The 19,440-nt window shown below is 43.1% G+C and overlaps 1 protein-coding gene across 1 annotated transcript in view; it reads right to left on the reverse strand.

The window, feature by feature from the left end:
• The window catches only part of LOC111155368 (chromodomain helicase DNA binding protein 7), a 193,872-nt gene that overhangs the window by 123,165 nt on the left and 51,267 nt on the right, over nucleotides 1-19,440 (reverse strand). Inside the window, exon 2 of the mRNA XM_022515513.1 lies at nucleotides 5,209-7,044. Coding sequence (XP_022371221.1) covers nucleotides 5,209-6,870 — 1,662 coding nt within the window. The 5' untranslated portion in view covers nucleotides 6,871-7,044. The remainder of the gene's footprint in view (nucleotides 1-5,208; nucleotides 7,045-19,440) is intronic.

Genomic DNA, 19,440 nt, shown 5'->3' on the forward strand with positions numbered 1-19,440 from the left:
GTGCCACGTCCCTGCCAAAAAGCTCCCAGTGCATCCCACAGGCACAGAACCTGCCCACAAGGAGACTACACAGCTTCCTCTCCCACACCCCAGCCCCTACTTCTCAATGACACTGCGGCATTGGGGCGCCATCTCCGCACTATTTCCTAAGCCTTAAACTCTTCTCCCTCCTCCCCCTTTCACCCAGCCTCCTCTCAACCCCGACTGATCCCTCACATCTCACTGAAGCCATCACTTCCCCCAGCTCACCCTCCCAGACCCCCCACCTCACCCCCACTAAGAGTGGAGTGGGAGCTATTTACAAAGCACACAGTGCTTACTCCTGCCGAATGCCTTCCATGGCAGATGCTTGCCTACACCATCTACCCTGCTGCTCCCAGCAACCCCCACCCCACCGCAAACAAGCTGTTTCTGTCTCTCCTAAAGGGCAATATTATTGGGAACCTCAATATCTGGTAACTATTCCCTAAAATCACGGAAATGAAGGCAAACAACTCTGACAATAGTTAACACTGCAATAAGTGTTTAAGTGATTTTTTTAAATTTTGCAACAAGCAATTCTGAGCATTGGCCCAATGAAAATTTTTGTGTCCCAACCATGTCTCTGACACCATGTTAAATATTAAAAGATATTATTGCTAGTCTCGCTACATCTCTAACCAGGGAGGTAAATCTACCCTCATTTTACTTCTTTAAGATTCTGTTTGTTGATTTATTTACAGAGAGAGAGAGAGAGCGAGCGAGCGAGCAGGGGGAGGAGGAGAGGGAGAGAATCTCAAGTCAACTCCAGGCTGCACGTAGAGTCCGACACAGGGCTTGAGCCCAGGACCCTGAGAGGATGACCTGAACCAAAATAAAGAGTTGGGCGCTCAACCGACTAAGCCACCTAGGCACCCCAGTCTACCCTCATTTTAGGGAAAAAAACAAACAAAACAAACAAACAAACCAAGGCGCTAAGGTTAAGTCACCTGCCCAAGCTCACAGGGCCAGTGGTTAGTGGTGTTTTCACTCAAAAGCTGCAGACTCCAAAGCCTGTACGCTTCTCTTCACGCTGGTGGTTCTGAGAATGTGACTGGGGCTCTGGGGTCTGTGTGATGGAATCTGCCTCCCCGTCTCATTCTCTCTAAACGAGTATAAGCAGACTCTTCTGAAGGCCCATAACTCGCATGCAGACTCTATGCAGCAGCAGATGTCAGATTCCAACATCTGAGAAAATGTAAAACAATGACTTTCTTTTTTTGTTTTATTTTGGAAAACAGTTATTTTTCATTTAAAAATATTACTGATGTTAACACATAATGGCTTATTATTTTTAAAGTTTGGGACACCTGGGTGGCTCACTCAGCTGGGTGACTGCCTTCCACTCAGAGCATGATCCTAGAGTCCTGGGATCAAGTCCCACATCAGGCTCCCACATCAGGCTCCCTGCTGGGGTAGGGGGGATCTGCTTCTCCCTCTGACCCTCCACCCTCTTGTGCTCTCTCTTTCTCTCTCTAATAAACAAAATCATTAAAAATAACAAAATAAATAAAATATTTATGTAAATAAATAAAGTTTCTCTAATAAACAAAATCATTAAAAATAACGAAATAAATAAAGTTTATTTATCTACTTATTTTTAAGTAATCTCTACATCCCACGTGGGACTTGAAATCACAACCCCAAAATCAAGAGTCATACGCTCTTCCTATTAAGCTGCCCTGGTTTATAATTTTTAAATTATCAACAAGTAAATATTTCAAACTGTCCTCAGTTTAAATCTAAGACAATAAATATCAACACATATAATCCACTAAACGAAAGATCTTTGGAGTCCTCAATAATTTTTAAGCATGTAAATGGGTCTGCAATGAAAAGGTTCAGGAACTGATATCCTTCCTTACTATCTACTGAAAAGAAATATAAGCTAGGTTTCTTTCTTCCCTTGTAAACTATACCAAATAATCAGGATAGTCTAGAGCTGGCACCAAAAACTACTGTCCACACTCCACAACGAACATTACAGTCCAATGAACTCAGGCCTTTCTAACATTTTCCTTTGTTGACTCTTCAACATAAGGTTAAATTCATCTTTAAAGATACTTCTGTGTGTTATATAATTAGAAAATACCTGTTCAGAGCCCATGAGACATTTAAAAGGCATAAGTTACATTTTTAAAAAGCGAAAAATTCAAGCTAAAAAAGCCAACCATCCTATCTGAATGTGGTAATTCAGCAAATCACATCAATGATTTCAACCTCATCTGGCCATTTCCCTGCTACACAGCATGGTTTTGAACCACCATTCTATCATATATGAAATGCAAAGTAATTTCAGTAATTCTAAAGCAAAACATAATTAGATAGATATATTTGCTAGAGTTGAATGTGAGTCATTCACAGGGAGAGAGAGGTTTTTAGGATTATGCGACAGCATTTCGAATTACCACATCATTATCCTCATCGCACCTGTCAACATGGGCTAAAGGAGGGGAAATATTTGCACAAATCAAATTTAATGTTTCATAACTAAGGCTATATTTAATCATATTTAACCTGTTCCTTAAAAATAAAAGGAATTTTACTTTGTATTTACATGTGAAATGACATAATTATAAAGTAAGGTCCGTATTGCAGGAGATCAGAATGAAAGCCTGGAGGAGAATTAACATGAGTGCACCCCATCAGCTGGCACTATGCTAAGCACTTGGTTTATATTAATTTCAACACCTTTTGGGACAGGTACTATCTCTCCTATTTTGCTGATGAAGAACCTGAGGTTCAGAGAGGTTAACTTGCCGGAGATCACCAAGCTAATAAGTAGCAGAGCTGAAATTTGCACACTTTTCTGACTATAAAGTTTATGCTTTTCACAAGATTTTATACCTCCCTAGAATTATTTTCAGAACTGAGTGCTTCGAAATCTGAAGAGAATGAAATGAGAAGGCAAATACCACAGACAAAACATTTTTAAGGGCAACTGAAGTTAAATAAAAACACCTCAAATGTACTTGTTTACAAACATCCCTAAAACAGTTCTGAGTTTGTCCATAATGGCATACCCAAGAACATGGCACTGGAAATAAAGGGAGCTACATCTCGTGTCCCCCAGAGTCTAGAACATAAGAAACCCTCCAGTGCTGAGTAACTCGAACGCCACGTGGACTCTCATCCATCCTCTGAAATGGCTGTGGGGATGTTCTGTGCTCTTAAAACCAGAGAAAGCTGGAGGAGATCAACAATTCCCACCCAGAGGTCATATTACAACCACAGAGGTATCTTCTGCAAACTGTGCTCGTCCTCCAGCGGAGCGAGAAGATGCCGGAACAGAAGTCAGAACCATTGCTCCGGAAACATCCCTTATCCAATAAGACGCTTTCTGAGAAACAAGAAAAGAAAAATTCCTGGAAACAAAGTCATATTCATTTCTGCCCTAGAAAGCACCCAGGCTGGCTGGCCTCAGGGATGGCACTTTCAGTGAGTTCTGAAGAGGGGCATCTTGCCTTGAGATTGATATAAGGGAAAACAAATTAGCAGGGTTCGATCTTCTCCACTAACTCCTCTGCACACATGTCCCCCCTGAGGCTCTCTGCTCCCAGCCTCTTGCCAGATTGGCTTTCTCACCTCCCCCTTCACTTGGTGCAGGAGCCACAGGGCTCACAAGCCCTTTCCCATGGGCTGCAGGTTGGGCATCTGCTCCCAGGGGAGACAGGGAGCAACTCTCTCCCAGGCAGCTCCCACTGACCTCAGGGGTCCTGCTGAGAATATCCCAGTGTGCCAGATTTCTAGGAGCAGTTTCCCCCAAAACCCCTACATATTCTCATGTCCCGGGTCCCTAGGAGACCTTCCTGATCTCCACTCTCCCGCTCCCACCACGGCTGAGGCTTCGGAGTCTCTGTTCTAAACGCCTCTCCACCAGGGCTAACCCACACAGATTTGTTTCCTGACCAAAGCTTTCTACTTTCACATTGCTTTAATCCCTTCCTTTTCCACTCACCAATCCCCGGTGCAAACTGTCCCTTGCAGCCCTGCACCACAGGCTCACAGTTCAACTTCTGGTCCCCCAGGTTTCTGTGGACTGTCTAATCAATACCCCGAGCTCCCCCACTGAAACCTGAATTCCTTAGAACAGAACACAAGACCTCCACCACCTGGCGTGCCTTGTGGCAAGCTCCAGGTCCCATGCCCCCAGTTATCACGTCGTCCCCAAACCAGAAATGCAGTCCTCAGCTCACTTTTCCTGGCCAAGTCCTAGCCAAATGCCAAGCACCCACGTTCCCGGGTATTTCCTGTCTCTGGACACTTGTCACATAACCACGTGTAGTCCTTCGGTGGGCTTCTCCTTCCACACCGATTCTAAGTTCATTAAGAACAGCTCTAAGGTCACCTCCTATGCCATCCAAACTTAAGTGGAAATCATAGTAGAAAACCAATACCTGTTTCTGAAGAGTGTGCAGAATGATCTGTACCTATACAGATATCAATATAATTTCCCTAGACCGAGGGCACAAACACCAACATTTATAAGTGACAGACATCTCTGTGACTACAAGGGCTTGAAACATAAATGTCTGCTTGTAAACTCGGTAGGACAATAAAAATCCCAGCTTACAAAAAGGAAGACTCCTGTTGTGGTGCCAGGTACCCAAATCTCTTAGAGACCAAACATTTTCTGCGGATTAATGTCGACTATGATTTTCTACACTTTGCAATTTAAGTTCACACTAGCATCCAATAGCTGGTAAAATAAATATTACAGAAGAACACATTTTGAAGCGTCCCAAGGGGAAAAAAAACCCATAATGTTCTAAAAGAGGTGGGAGGGACTGCCACAAACACAGAAAACTTTGCTGGAAACCAAGCTCCAGTGTGTTTTGAAACCAGAGAGGCAAAGAGAAAGAACAGGAGTCCCACGTCCCTGTCCCCGCAGGCAGCGGCAACTCCCGCAAGCAGAGCCCCGGGATTAGTTATCTAGGACGTGTCCACAACACCCCCCCACAATGCCTGGGACAGAAAGACTCGAGACGCTCTGAGTCGGTGAACAAACGCACAGGCCAGCAAGTGAGACACTCTGGGAGAAAAGTGAGATTCTCGCGCAGCTTACAAGATAAAAATGAAGGCACTCGTACCGAGAAAGCTTTCTGTGAAACTCGAAGGAAAAGATCTATTAGGGAAGGTTACCGTGTTGCCCTTTCTACTGCGAGGCAGGCAGGATCCGAGTTCCCTTACCTGAGGCACAGGCACTTTCTGCGGGGTGTTCTGGGGTGATGGGTGGAGCTGTGCCCAAGGCTGGTGATGTGGGTGTGGGGGTGAAGACTGGTGGTGCAAGCCCGGGTGGGGCTGCATCGGAGGGCAGGTTGGCAACTGCTGGAAAGACGGCTGCTGCCCAGGATGCTGTTGGCCAGGTAGCAGCCGTTCCTGGATCGCTTGGGGATCTGCAAGGCCAACACCGGGACAACCGTTCGGTCTCATGTGCCCGGCCAACTCCCTCGGTGCTGAGGACATGCCCATAAACGGACGAGACGGCTGCAGGTTCCTGGGGCCCATATTCCTCTGTCCGATTCCCATGGCACCGGGGGGCTGGTGTGGCGGCTGAGGGTGGGGCATATTTGGATAACTGCCAACTTCCATCGGTATCCCGGCACTTCCGGGCCTGACCTGCGGAGGAGGAGTACCTGCCGGATTACTCATTGCTTTCATGGGTGACATGGGAGGTGGAGAGGCGTAAGTTCCCTGAGGCTGTGAAGGATGCATAGTTTGCGTGTTCATTTGGTTAAGTGAGCCGCTGGGGTGGATGGGCTGCTGGTGCATTAGTCCTTGACCACTGTTTGATGGGAATCCTACAGCATTAGGGTATCTTGGTACGGACTGATTCATTGGAGTATTATTTGTAAGGCCTAAATTTTGATTCATCCCTGTATTGTTAACTAATCCCTGATTTAGGTTACTGTAAGGATATCGAGAATACTGCCCTGAGTTGTTTATAGTAGGTGAGGGGACTGTCTGGCTCCGAGAACTAAAGGTAAGGGTCTGTGGCCTCACGGCCCCTTGCTGAGGAGGATTAGGGGAGAATCTGGGACTGTGGGCAACGGATTCTCCATGGAGAGCAGTAGGGGGGTGATGGTGGAACTGCTGCACTGAATGACGCAAGGAAGGCGCCATGCTGGGGCTCTGCGGGGGCACGTGGGACAGGTGGCCGGGGCCCGACGTGGCAATGAAAGGACCGCCCTGACTGAGGCCCTCCTGGCCTTGGGGAAACTGGCTCATCCTCTGCTGTGGCTGACCGTGCTGCTGCATGGAAAAATCCCCACGGGCCATGTAGCTGCCCATCTGCTGCAGGTGCTGAGGGTGGCCCTGCGCGGGGGGCCCCGACGGGGCGGGCTGGGGCGGCTGCGGCTGGGGCTGCTGCTGGTAGGGCGCCCGTATCTGGTCCGGCACCTGCACGGCCCGGGGGCCCCACATGGAGCCGCTGTCCACAAAAGACTGCCCGTGCCTCTCATTCTGCAGGCCAGGGTAGACTCCCATCTGACCGCCACCACTACCGCCATGGGGGACCTGAGGAACGGGAGGGGCGTGATACTGCGAGTGAGGAGACGCGAGCCCGTTCCCAGGGGCGCTGCTCATCATCCTGTTTGGCTGATCCATCAGATGCATCTTTTGTTGTTCATACTGATTATAGTGATCGAAATGGGTCAACTTTGTCTGATTCTGATTCGTGGAGGGATGATGAAGGGATGGCTGCAAGGAGGCAAAGCCTTGGTCTATCGGCATTTGCTGACCCATGGGGTTCACGGGATTTTCAGGGTAACCACATTCGCCAAGGCCTTCGAGTCCTTCACTGAAAATATTCCCATCCTCGCCAAAAAGACTCATCATTCCCGGATCCGCCATCTTCTTCCAACACACGGCTCCTCCACACTACAGCTCAGGAGCTTGTCTGGGCTTCACCTCACCGAGGTGTCTGTCCTCAAAGCCTATAATCCTTAACTAATCTTCTTCATGTCATTCCGTATTTCTTTAATTCTCTTGGACCCTGCAGTGTCAGGCAAAGTCTGGATATAGGTCCTAGAAGAGAGTGGGAAGTGGGGGAGGGGGGACGGGGGGAAGAAAGAAAACAAAGAATTAGGAACAAATGATAAAAACTGCCCGTATTTTACACATTTGAATTTGGTTTCCATCAACAATACTAATCTAGCCCCCTTGCTGAGCTGTATTTTATAAATCTAGTTCACTTTAAGAGAAACTCATTAGCTTCTACCAGAAGCATTATTATGATCGGTTACTTAGAAAGCAAGCAAAACACTAACCTTAACCTTAAATTAATCCATTCACTCCACTTCCTAGCGCTCCATTCTTGGATGGAACAGAACAAAAGAACACAACATGAAGCAGCGGCAGCTGCCACAGCAGGCAAGCAGATGTATGAATATAGCCAAGCAGCCCATCTGCTGAACTAAAGCCCTGGAAATGCTCTGGTTACCAACAGCCCGCCCTTAACCTTATTCCCCTGAGCAGTGTAATCAGATGAGCAGCCGCGGCACCGAGGGCTGTGAAAAGCTCAACTTAGTTAAATTGACTAGAGGATTATACAAATACCAAAATCAGTCATTTCGTACAAATTAGATATTTTCGGCCCACATACATCTACGTGAGAGCAACAGAGGTGTCAAACGAGAACATGTCCACGATGACGTTCCGACAAGGGAGCGTCCGTGATGATGGTGGAAAGCAAGCCCGCAAACAGTATAATAACCTCATAAATCCATTACGTTAACGGCAGGGATATACAAGATGCAGAAAGAGATCAAAATAAAAGTTTTCGTTCTGCAAGAAGACCAATTTCACTCATGGCTCTGGGCCCAGCGCGTCCCCACTCTGCACTGGCGACTGAGAGGTCCGATCACAGGTCACGGTTCCCCAGCAGGTACCAGACCCTGGGGATGGACCCAGAACCCATGTGACCGCTCAGAGAGACCCCAGCTGTGTGGAGTTACTAGACGATGACTGTTCTCATCAGAAGAAACTGAAAACTCCCCCTTCCCCTGCCATACCAGTCAAAACTGAAAATCACTTTAACACAACAAAGTTCGAAATATCCATGCAGGCTTCCCTCTTGCCTTTTCCTCCTCAGAGACAAGGCAGGATGAGAGCCATGGGAGAAAAGCACGACCGTCAGCATCCTGTGTTTATGGCACCAGGTATATATGCTACCTACTGCTCTACATTTTATTTAAACGGTTCCTAAGAGATTTTGCGCATCTGATTAAAATAACCAGTTAAAGAATGCTTCACCAATCAAAAGAGGAAAGTGTTTTTGTCGAACGCTAATTAAATCAACAACCTAATAAAGAACTAATTCACATAGGAAAAATGTCTGAAATCTTAAACATCTTTGGAATTTAACTCATTTTTTTCCTCTTTCATAAGTCTACGAAGCATTGTGATACTGCCCAACTTGAAAAAAGCAGTATCTTGCTGAAGAATTTCAAAAGTGATGTTAGAAACAGGCTCAGTCATAAATTCTACTGACACTTCGATACCAGCATGGGAATGAACAACGGGCAACCAACACTGCTGAGAACTTACCAGTAAGAGAGAGAGGAAGAAAACCCAGTTCTGCCTGTCCTACTCTAACATATTCCTAACAAGGGGAGAATTTTGCTTACAGAAAACGTAAACAACATTCCTGTTCACTGTCAGAACTACAGACAGAACACCTGAGAAGGTCTCCAGGTCTGAAGTGTTCAGGTGACAGCTGTCAGCTAAAGTCAGAGGTCTCCTCACTCCGCCGCTAACTGCCATGAATTTTCTGATCGACTTTCTCCAAAACAGAGGTCAGAAGGGTGAAAATAAGGTGAGCATGAAAACCATTTTATTTACCGACATGCTGCTTTACTACATGACCACTTTTGAATCCAAAATAAAGAGAAGCAGAAATCTTCAGTGCCAAATGCAATATCTATAAACTGAATTTCCCTCTGAACAGCCTGAGCAGTCAGTCTTCATTTACTGAAGACCCATTCTAGCTTTCAAGGAACTAAATCTTACAATGCACTTGGTAACAGCTTAAACTAGCCATGCAGACTAACCACCTACCAAAGTAACCTTTCAAATTAGCTTAAGGAAGGTACGGTATACTCATATGGATGGATGGCCTAGTTTCATAGGATAACGGCTTCCCCTTTTAGGGTCCCCCACGCATCACAGGAGGCAATGCTACTGCCTGCATGGGGCTCCCCGCCAGCTCTGGGGAGCAGGCACGGAGGGGGAGGGGACGGCCTGGTCCACTGAGCCCAGAGGCACAGCCAGCCTGGAGTAGCAGCTGCAGGCATTGATGTTGATGCTACTTTGTATTAACTTAAGGCTGAGCAGAAAGGAGAAAGAGAACCTGCCTACAGGCTCCGGAAGGGACAAAATAGAACACTCACTGAGAGTAATCCTACCTGACGCACAGGCTTCCAGTTAGCCAATCTTTCCGACTAAGACTCACTCCATTTCCCAGCAGCAGAAAAAATGACAGCACTACCTGGTATCCAGCAAACGCACCACCCACCACAACTGAGCCCACCGTCAGGTGAGCTCTGGACACAGGCGTTCAAAAACTGCAGCTTGAGCCTATCATTAGTGACCGCTCCTGCGTGCCGGGACGGCCACCACCGCCCTTCTGCCCCTTTTCTGACCTCAAGACTTGGCTGGCGACTATGCTAGGAATCCATCTGGTAGCTGGATTTCATATTTCTGATCTGAGCTAATCTAATTAATTTATTTTGGTCTTTTTTAATTTGATCAAGTCCATTTGAATACCCACTTTCCTAAGTCACAGCTGCAACATATAATTTTGTTTCTATCAAAGATATTCATTTAGAACTCCTTTTTGGAGGCTGGCCGCTTCTCTACATTCAGTATCTACATTTTCTATGTCTAGATAGATCAGCTATTCAATGAGCCATCAAACCAGAGCCATGTCATTTTAAATTTTGTAGTAGCCACATTTTAAAAGTAACCAAAAAAGAGTGAAATTATGTTTAATAATAAATTTTATTTAACCCAATATATGCAAAATATTACCACTTCAACACGTAACCAACATTCAAAAATGGATGAGACTGTTTTTACATTTTTTGATACAGAGTCTGAACCCAAAGTATGTATTTTACACTTGCAGCATATCTCTATTTCTACTGGCCACATTTCAAGAGAAAAATGTGCACCTGGGGACAGTAGCTACCATGCTGGACAGCACAGTTACAGATTATTGAAAAGAAGACTAGAAATTCAAGTTGCCAGTGGTCTCCAATAATTCTCATAATTATCACTCAGATAATAAATATTCAGGTTGTCTTTATGTTTCATTTGGCTTTAAATAAAAATCAAGCTAAATCCCAAATCACATTTACTTATTCAAAATACACATACTGAGTACCTACAACGATCTAGCCACTGGTCTAGGTACCAGAGATATATCAGCAAATAAAAACAAACAAAATTCCCTTTATCCTCATGGAACTCATCTGTAAATGATGACACTTAGAAAAGAAAGATTCGGAGGTGATGAAAATTTAGGATAACATTTTACAAAATATTTCTCGGGAATTTATAATGACAAGTGTTTTAACTATGTGTGATATTAGATAGTAAACAGTATGGAAACATACAGTGAAGACATAATAATGTAAGTTTCCACGGAGTGCCCTCCTGGGCACGGGGTATATTCTGAGACAAGAATGACAGCGCAGAAGGCGCATGCACGTCTGGGGGTGAAGAGGGGCCCAACGAGACAGCTCAAGCAAGAGAATCGCCTGCCTGCAGTAGAGACCTCACTGTGAAACCCGTTATGAAAATCTGAGAATTAGCAAGTACTTTGGGGACCTTCTAATCCAAACCCCTATTCCTCTAACAGATTAAAAACCCTTTTATAGACTAAGAGAAGTAAACGTCTTCTAAAAAATATTTTCATGACAAACAATTCCCAAAGACGAAAGAGAGATGTATGGAAGAAATGGCAGCTTACTAGTAAGAGCAAATTACTAAAGGCCTAAATTGGGGTCTGTTTTGTTCAGATAAGTCACTAAACTGCTGAAACCAACAAACAGAAGAGAGTTTCCTTTCAGACAAATGTTTTTAATTATACTATATATAACTTTAAGGAAGCAAGCACCTATTAGCACCATAGTGAGGCTCCTGGTTGACTCTTGGGGGGAATAAGCAGGATGAAAACCGGCAGATCCAACAAAACAAGAAAGCCGCATGCAGAGGACCAGGGATGAAAGCAAGGGGCATACAACAAGCCAGGATGAAAGAAATAAGTTGTGCAAAAATATGTATTAATATCTTGAAGTGAATTTCTGACCACCTCAAACTTACATAAAAGAGGAATACTTAACTCCGCTGCTCTTCCCAGAGTAATACGGCAGTTCTGCAGCCAAGCTTCAATGTGGTATCACAGTGCCTGTGAAGCCGTATTTTCCACAGTCCAGCCACTTCTTATCCAATTGTGTAAGTAGAGTGCCACTCTGGGGCCAACTTTTTTTCATAAATAGCCAACATATACGGGCAAGTGTGGGATCAAAGGATAACTGCCTTTTAGATGATGAAGACTATTTTGTGTTCTATAGCTTGATCTGTAATTGTTCTCTTTAAGTCTCTTCCCCCCACCTCCAAAGAGCCTGAGGCGTGTAACATGACTGTGACAGTGATTCTTGGGATTGGGTAAAGCATGTATCAGCATTTCTGTGGCAGTGTCTAGCAGCTGGAAAAACACATGTAACCACCCGCAGTACAACCTGGGAAGACGCCTCTCCATCATCAAGGTTACAAATCGTATCAAAAGCAAGGAGAATCCATGAGCCGATGGGTGAACACATGCACGATAAGGACTTAGCACGGCTGAATATTCACATTCATGGATCTGCTAGATCATGAGGCCTGTGGACAGTCATGCCCACTAATGGCCCCCAAGAGCCACTTGGAAAAGAGAAAGTCTACCCAGGCCAATGCTCGCCATGGGAGAAGGTATCCAACAGAAATGCCTCCAAGTCAGAAACATCAGTTGATCCCAACTTCATTCTAGATTTGCCTCATGGAGGGACGCCTGGGTGGCTCAGTTGGTTAAGCGGCTGCCTTCGGCTCAGGTCATGATCCCAGAGTCCTGGGATCAAGTCCCACATCGGGCTCCTTGCTCAGCAGGGAGCCTGCTTCTCCATCTGCCTCTGCCTGCCACTCTGCCTGTGCTCTCTCTCTCTCTCTCTCTCTCTCTCTCTCTGACAAATAAATAATAAAAAAAAAAAAAAACTTTAAAAAAAAAAATAGATTTGCCTCATGGACCAATTGGTGCCCCTTTTGAACCCCCCACCCTCCACCCAGGGAAAGACCACATTTTTTCATTAGTATGTTCAGGCAGTGCCAATATGCTATGGATGGACTGTCCCACACAACAGCCATGAGCCACATGTTGCTATTTAAATTAATTAAAACTAAATAAAATTTAACACTCAGGAACTCAGTCACACAAGTTATATTTCCAGTGCTCATTGTGCATATATGCACGGTGCATACACGGAACATTTCTGTCAACGCAGAAACACCTATGGACAGCACTACTACATATTTCTTGTTAGAGGTAACCTTTTTAGACAAACACCATATTAGATAGTAGAAATTTTCTTTGATGAAAAATATTTTCTCCTGTTCAGAGTTCAAAGCATTCCTTCAAAGGTCCATACCTACCCCTTGTGATGAAATTTATAGTGCCTATTCCATTTAACACATTTTATGTTAATTAACTATTTTTCAACCTATAAAATTTCTTTGTGTAATATCGCCCAACATATATTTCTATTTCTTAATGAATTAATTTTTGTTATGTTAAGAATGAGTCTCAACTATACAAACTACAACCCTTAAGATAATTTCAAAATCCTTTTCACTTATAATTGCCATATTACCATTGCCCTTTAATAAAGTATTTGCAAGCTTAAGTTTTATAACCAAGAATCTACATAACTATAGAGTAAGGCCACTATTTTCCTTACGGGCTTTGTATATTACTTTCATTCACAATTTTATTGGAAGAAAAAAATATAGAAAAAAAACAAAAAAAGACTTGAAGTCCTTCAGAAGATCTATGCTGGTCCAAGCATCCTATGAAAAATTTTTTAAAAATAATTTTTAAAAAGGTAAAATTGCATTTACAGTTGGCTTCCATTTATAACACTAGATAATCCCCCAATTTTCTGGTATCAATTGAAGAGATCCATTTTGTACAGGAAAAACTATGCTCAGAACTGACATTGTATGAAGTGATGGTGGGCTTCACACCGGCATTCATTCATTCATTTCATTGATTTAAAAAATATTTAATGAGTGCCTACTTTGCTTAATGCATTTACCAGACCTCAGGGACACAGAGCTGAATAGAACAGGCATGGCCCCTGCCCTGTGCAGCTTGCTATTCTAATAAATGCCCCTTGGATGGCCTGTGTATCCCAGACACCAACCAACCTGCTAACCCGGCCTGCCTAATATCCCCCAAGTGCACTTCTCTCAGTTCCCACCGCCTCTGATGAAATCAGGCCTTCATGTGTTAGTCAAGGACAGAACATGAAAGGCTGGCTGTTTCTCCCAAGTCCAGTCTCAACAAGTTCACACAGCTGACTGAATGATCTTCCAAAACACAAAACACATCATCTTTTTCCCCTGATTAAAATCCTTGAAAGAGTTTCCACGCTTCGCATCAAGTCCAAATGCTCTGGCTTGGGGGAAGGCACTTCATAATCAGATCCCTGTCAACCTCCATTCTAACCCCCAAACTCCCCAAGCACCAATACCTGCGCTGGGTCTGTCGAAACACGGGAAGTTTACCAACAAGTGAACGTTCACTTCCTCACACCTTCCTTGCCTCCCCACCAGCCTCCTTACCCCTCCATCCTCACCCCATCACTGTGCAGTCTGGCATCTTTTTCCTCTCAGCTCCTTTGTTACCACCTTTGTGGAGAAACTTCCTGACTCTCAGCCCTTCTCCTCCTCAGGCTGATTTTGAAGCCCTCCCTAGTATTTGCGCTGCACTGGGGAAAGGGCTACAAAACCACTCAGCACGGTTGCTCTCCTCTATTTCCTTTGCCATTTTTGAAGGGGGTCCCGGAACTGCGGGCACTTCCTAGGAGCTGCTGAGAGATGCAGAATCCTGGGGTCCTAACCCAGACCTCCTGACCCAGAATCTGCATTTTATTAACAAGCGCCCCTGTTGATGCCTGTGCAGATGAAAATTTGGGAAGTCCTGCTCTCAGACTCAGGTCCTCCAGCAGCTGTGACTCTCACTGCTTCTCAATCAACACGAGAATGAATAACAAACAACGAATAACTCATCCCCAAGAATTACAAAGCAAGTAATACAAAGATGTACCATCTTACTGTTTGGGAAAGGTAGTCCTGGCATTCCTGACCAACAAAGAAACAATACTAATGCTGAGCTCATCCAGAGAATTATGAGGACTCCTTAGTGACAAATTTTAATTTGCAATGGTTTACAAGGACTGGGTATCTAAAAGTGGCTTAATTTTAAAGATACATCCATCTGCTTGCCAATCATTTTACATGACCCGCCCCCCAAAACTGCAGTTAACATTGATAGCTAACGCCGTGTTACCTAACACACTATTTCACAGGTTTCTTGCAGAAATCTTTCAGTTATTTCTACATAACTTTGAGAGTCTGCACATTCTGAGCTGCTTTTCAGATAAAGATGGTTCTTTTTTCTATATAATGTTTCTATATAATACATGGATGTCCTGCTGATCACAAACCATGGGGCCAATGGTTTCCTCCAAGGAAACCAATGAAACAGCACTCAGCTAACAGTTCATACCAAGTACATGGCCGCAACACTAATTTTTTTTCTAAAATGGCCAAAAGGTACATACTGTCCTATAAATAAGTTGTGCCACTACACCACAAGAATCCTGGAAATCAATGTCCCTTAGAGAACAAGCTTTATGCCCTGCAATTCCAAACTGAATTATCACTCTGAAATTAGCTCCTTCAAAGACTAAGCCCACTGAGAAGGCAGCCAGCAGACAGCTAACCTGCTTGTCCCACCACAAGACATAAGAACACGTCCATAGTGACCTTCCTTCCATACACAACTTCGCATGGCCCAGCAAAAGACCAGTACATTCTAAAAGTACTGAAAGTATTCAACTAAACATATCTGTACACACTATATCCATATATGTAAACAAGATATGTATCTCTGTAAAATATGTGAATCTACCCCATCTTCTTAATGCTATCTTAATTAATTGTGTTACAGACAAGGAGGAAACCAAACAGAGAAAGGTCCACAAATAGATAAATGGAAATTTTTTTAGTGTAATTTATCTGGGACAGGGAAAAACTAAACTTCAGAAATGTATTTCAATCCACCTGGCAAGGACGATTACTGGACAGACTAATGGAAGAGTAATACAAATTTTACAAAATTTGTTGATTGCTGGGTACATCTTGCTTAATACTGTAAAATATCCTGGCATACTTTAAACAAACAAAACACGGGTGATCTATAAAGGCAAATGATGTCACATGTTTCTTAGCCTATTTAAAAATCACCATTTGAAAATATATTTCCCTATTCGCTCTATCTAGACCTATTTCAAGCAACTGACTACACACACACACACACACACACACACCCATCTGGGTGAGAAGAGAATAGAAGGAGGGAAGGAAGGAGCTGCGTAGGGCCACTCTCTGTCCAGGGGTGCCCTGCTGATCACAAACCCGTATAAAGCTGATCCTGAACCACTGAGAGATGCCACAGGAGGACACAGGCTACAGTGCTGAGGGGCTTTAATTTAAAAAAAAAAAAAAAAAAAAAAAAGGGCAAACAGCCAACTGTTCTTGTAAGAACTGTGTTTTCTGTATACTTACTACAGCTGGCACTGATTAACTGATCTGGCAACTTCCTACATTCTTTTTCATTTTCAAGGGTTCTAAAAAGTTGAAAAGAGGATCTTGTCTCATCTTCCAGGGGGAGTTTAAAACTCCCAATTCTGTACCCAACTCTGCCTGGTTTGAAATGCAGAGAGAGAAAGGTTGTAGTAAACAGCGTTCTCTGATACATACTACTAACATTCTTTTCCTTAGCAGAGGGGGAAAAGAACCTTTGGCAATATCACAGCTGAAAATAATTTATCATCTCTGCTAGAGGCGAGCACATGTGATGAGAAGCCTTATCCATCATGAATAAACCTCAGCACAGACACAGGCAAAGTGTCACAGGACTTGGGTAGAGGTCACACGGGAACCTGGAAGGTTTTTTTAAAAAAGGAATTTCATGCAAAAGAGGAATACACAGGACTTTGAAAATCCAAATCTCTATCAGGGAAGCAAGTGATATAAAAGTGACAGGGAACTGTAAAGGAAAGCTGAAGAGGTCCTTGGAAAAGTGTTACAAAAAGTTATTTTGGAAAACTGTACATGCTCTCAAAAAGGTAAGTCTAAAGGGGGAAAAGGAAGAAAACAAATGTCACCTATTCAGTAACTACATTAAATCTCTATTTCAATATAAATTATACCGACAAAGGAAATGGAACTAAGACTGGAATACGTAATAAATAGCTTCACATCCATTATATCGTGATCATTCTGACTTATAACAAGGTTGGAAACATTTTTTTTCTATGCCTATGCCACTTATAAATGTAAGTTGGTTCTATAATGCCACCATCATCACAACTATTTGATAACCAAAACCATTATCAAAAACTATTCCAGGGATGCCTGGGTGGCTCAGTCATTAAGCGTCTGCCTCTGGCTCAGGTCGTGATTCCAGAGTCCTGGGATCAAGTCCCACATCGGGCTCCTTGTCCAGCAGGGAGTCTGCTTCCCCCTCTGCCTGCTGCTCTCCCTGCCTGTGCTCTCTCTGACAAATAAATAAAATTTTTTTTTAAATTAAAAAAAAAACTGGGGCGCCTGGGTGGCTCAGTGGGTTAAAGCCTCTGCCTTCGGCTCAGGTCATGATCCCAGGGTCCTGGGATCAAGCCCCACATTGGGCTCTCTTCTCAGCAGGGAGCCTGCTTCCCTTCCTCTCTCTCTGCCGGCCTCTCTGCCTACTTGGGATCTCTGTCAAATAAATAAATAAAATCTTTAAAAAAAAAAAACTATTCTAAAATATAACAACTTATAATCAAAACTATCAATTTCATGCAGCTAAATAAGCCCCATATATCTTTTTTTAAAGATTTTGTTTATTTATTTGAGAGAGAGAGAAAGCAAGAGACAGAGTATGAGCAGAGGGGGAGGAGCAGATGGAGAGGGAGAAGCAAACTCCACACTGAGCAGGGAGTCCCTGATGCAGTGGGGCTGGGTCCTAGGACCCTGAAATCATGATCTGAGCCAAAGGCAGACACTTAACCAACTAAGACACCCAGGTACCTAAGTCTGATACACCTTTTAGCCAAGTTAAATGTCTTCATATTTGCATGTGATAAAAGACAATAGTTTTCTCCATAAACTCTGTAATTTTACATTTTCCTGTGTCCACAGCAAAGGCTCAGCACTAAACAAGCCCTTTTCCTTGTTAACCCAGAGGTTTTCTGAGCTTCCTTCCCCAGCTAGCTGAGCACTGTGCGCAAAATGAAATATCTTTTATACTATTCTAAGCAAATTAATTCATAACCCAAATCTGTCCCCCCATCAAATTACAATACATTCTGCAATAAATACCTTTATTATTTTACTGCAGCACCATACTATTCTACGTTGCTGAAAGCTGACTGTAATGGCCACTTCTGCCTCAAATATTTCCCCTAAAACTCATTCAATGAAACATATCTCAGGTTAAGTAATTTACATGACTGTACAAGATGCCTGATACTAGGCTATCGTTCTAACTGGTAGGTAAACTTTATATTTCAGTGTGAAGAGGGATCCCACTGATGTAGTTGGGAATTTCTACTTTGTGTTCGTTTTGATCAGAGATCAATATTAAGTTCACCTCGAGTGAGCAGGTAAAAGAGACTGTAACGTGTTTAAAAAAAAAAAAAGGCACAGTGAGAAGAGGAGCTACTACCAGGTGAGACATTTATTTCACATAATGAGGATGATCAAGATAATTTAAGGTCACCCATAAGATCTTATCATTGAAATCTGTACTTGGTTTAATCCAAAATTACAAAAAGAACAGACACCTATCTACCCACCTGTAAGATACAGAGCTTCCTAAGGCCTCAGACTGCTGCACCCGCCCGTCGGTACGGCTTTTCCGAGTTTAACTGGTATACATCATTTGCCAATAAAATTATGGTGCAGGTAAGGAAATGAAAACAGTTATATTTCATCAGCAATACACACGTCATATTACACCTACCCACACTGTTCATGTTCTTGCCCCATATTCATTATATCTCTAAACACACCAAAGTCCCATGCCAGTTCTCAGAAATAATTTGAAAATATTCTCAGTTTCTCCTCTAAAACAATTCCGCAGAACACAAAGGTTTTAGTCTAACCACGCTACCGAGAGTACAGTGCCTTTAAAAAACCAGTGGCTATGACAAACACATCTCCAATCTCTTAAAACAGCCTTACAGACTCTGTATATAAATCAGAGCGTCGCATCACATAGGAGTACTGCCCTGCACTACGTCTTCCAGACTGCCGTGAACACCTAGAAAGGGCACAAACTGCTCCAGAAGACCAGACACCTCACACTCTACTTCAAAAGTGAACGCACAAGCCCTCCGTACCTGGGTTGGACAGCTGTCAAGATCAACGTTCCTTAGCACTAAAACTAAAACAGGGAGATTAAAGATTGTTTCTCACCGTGGTAAAGAGAAGAACTTCAAAATACCATTTCGTATTTCAAATTGCTGAGATAACCAGTATTCAAATAATTGTTATCAGTTGCATACAAACTTGGTAGTCAGCAGCTTCTAACCTATCAGAATCAACTTTCTTGTAGAATGAATTTAAATTTTGTTACTTTTAATTTTTTGATTTTGCAAATATCTTGTATTTGAATAAATGATTTTCTGTTAAAACGTTAACTCGCAAATATAAAAATATTTCAATACTTCTTTCATCATGAACCATTTTAAGTTCCATCAGTATTTACTAACCACCCAATAACAAGTATCATTGAAAACTAAAAAGTTATCTGGCATCCACAAACACTAGCATGTCTGAAATAAATTTTGATTATTAATTTCACCTGGCTCCTTGGTTCACAGCTTATATTTAAGCATTTCAGATGTAAACCCAATATAAAACAACTATGTGAATGAACATGATAAAAATAACAACTGGTTCCTGATGAATCAAAATTATGTTTTACAAAATTATTTTTCTGCATTATACTATTCTTGTTTTTATATAAATATACTTTGAGTTCTTGAGCTTGTTTTTTTGTGAATTTTTCCTGACCCCTCCAATACTATCAGTTAGTATTTTGTTCTTGGGCAAAGT

This window comes from Enhydra lutris, unplaced genomic scaffold (genome assembly GCF_002288905.1).
Source record: "Enhydra lutris kenyoni isolate GAN:26980312 unplaced genomic scaffold, ASM228890v2 scaffoldscaffold41, whole genome shotgun sequence".
NCBI lineage: Eukaryota > Metazoa > Chordata > Mammalia > Carnivora > Mustelidae > Enhydra > Enhydra lutris.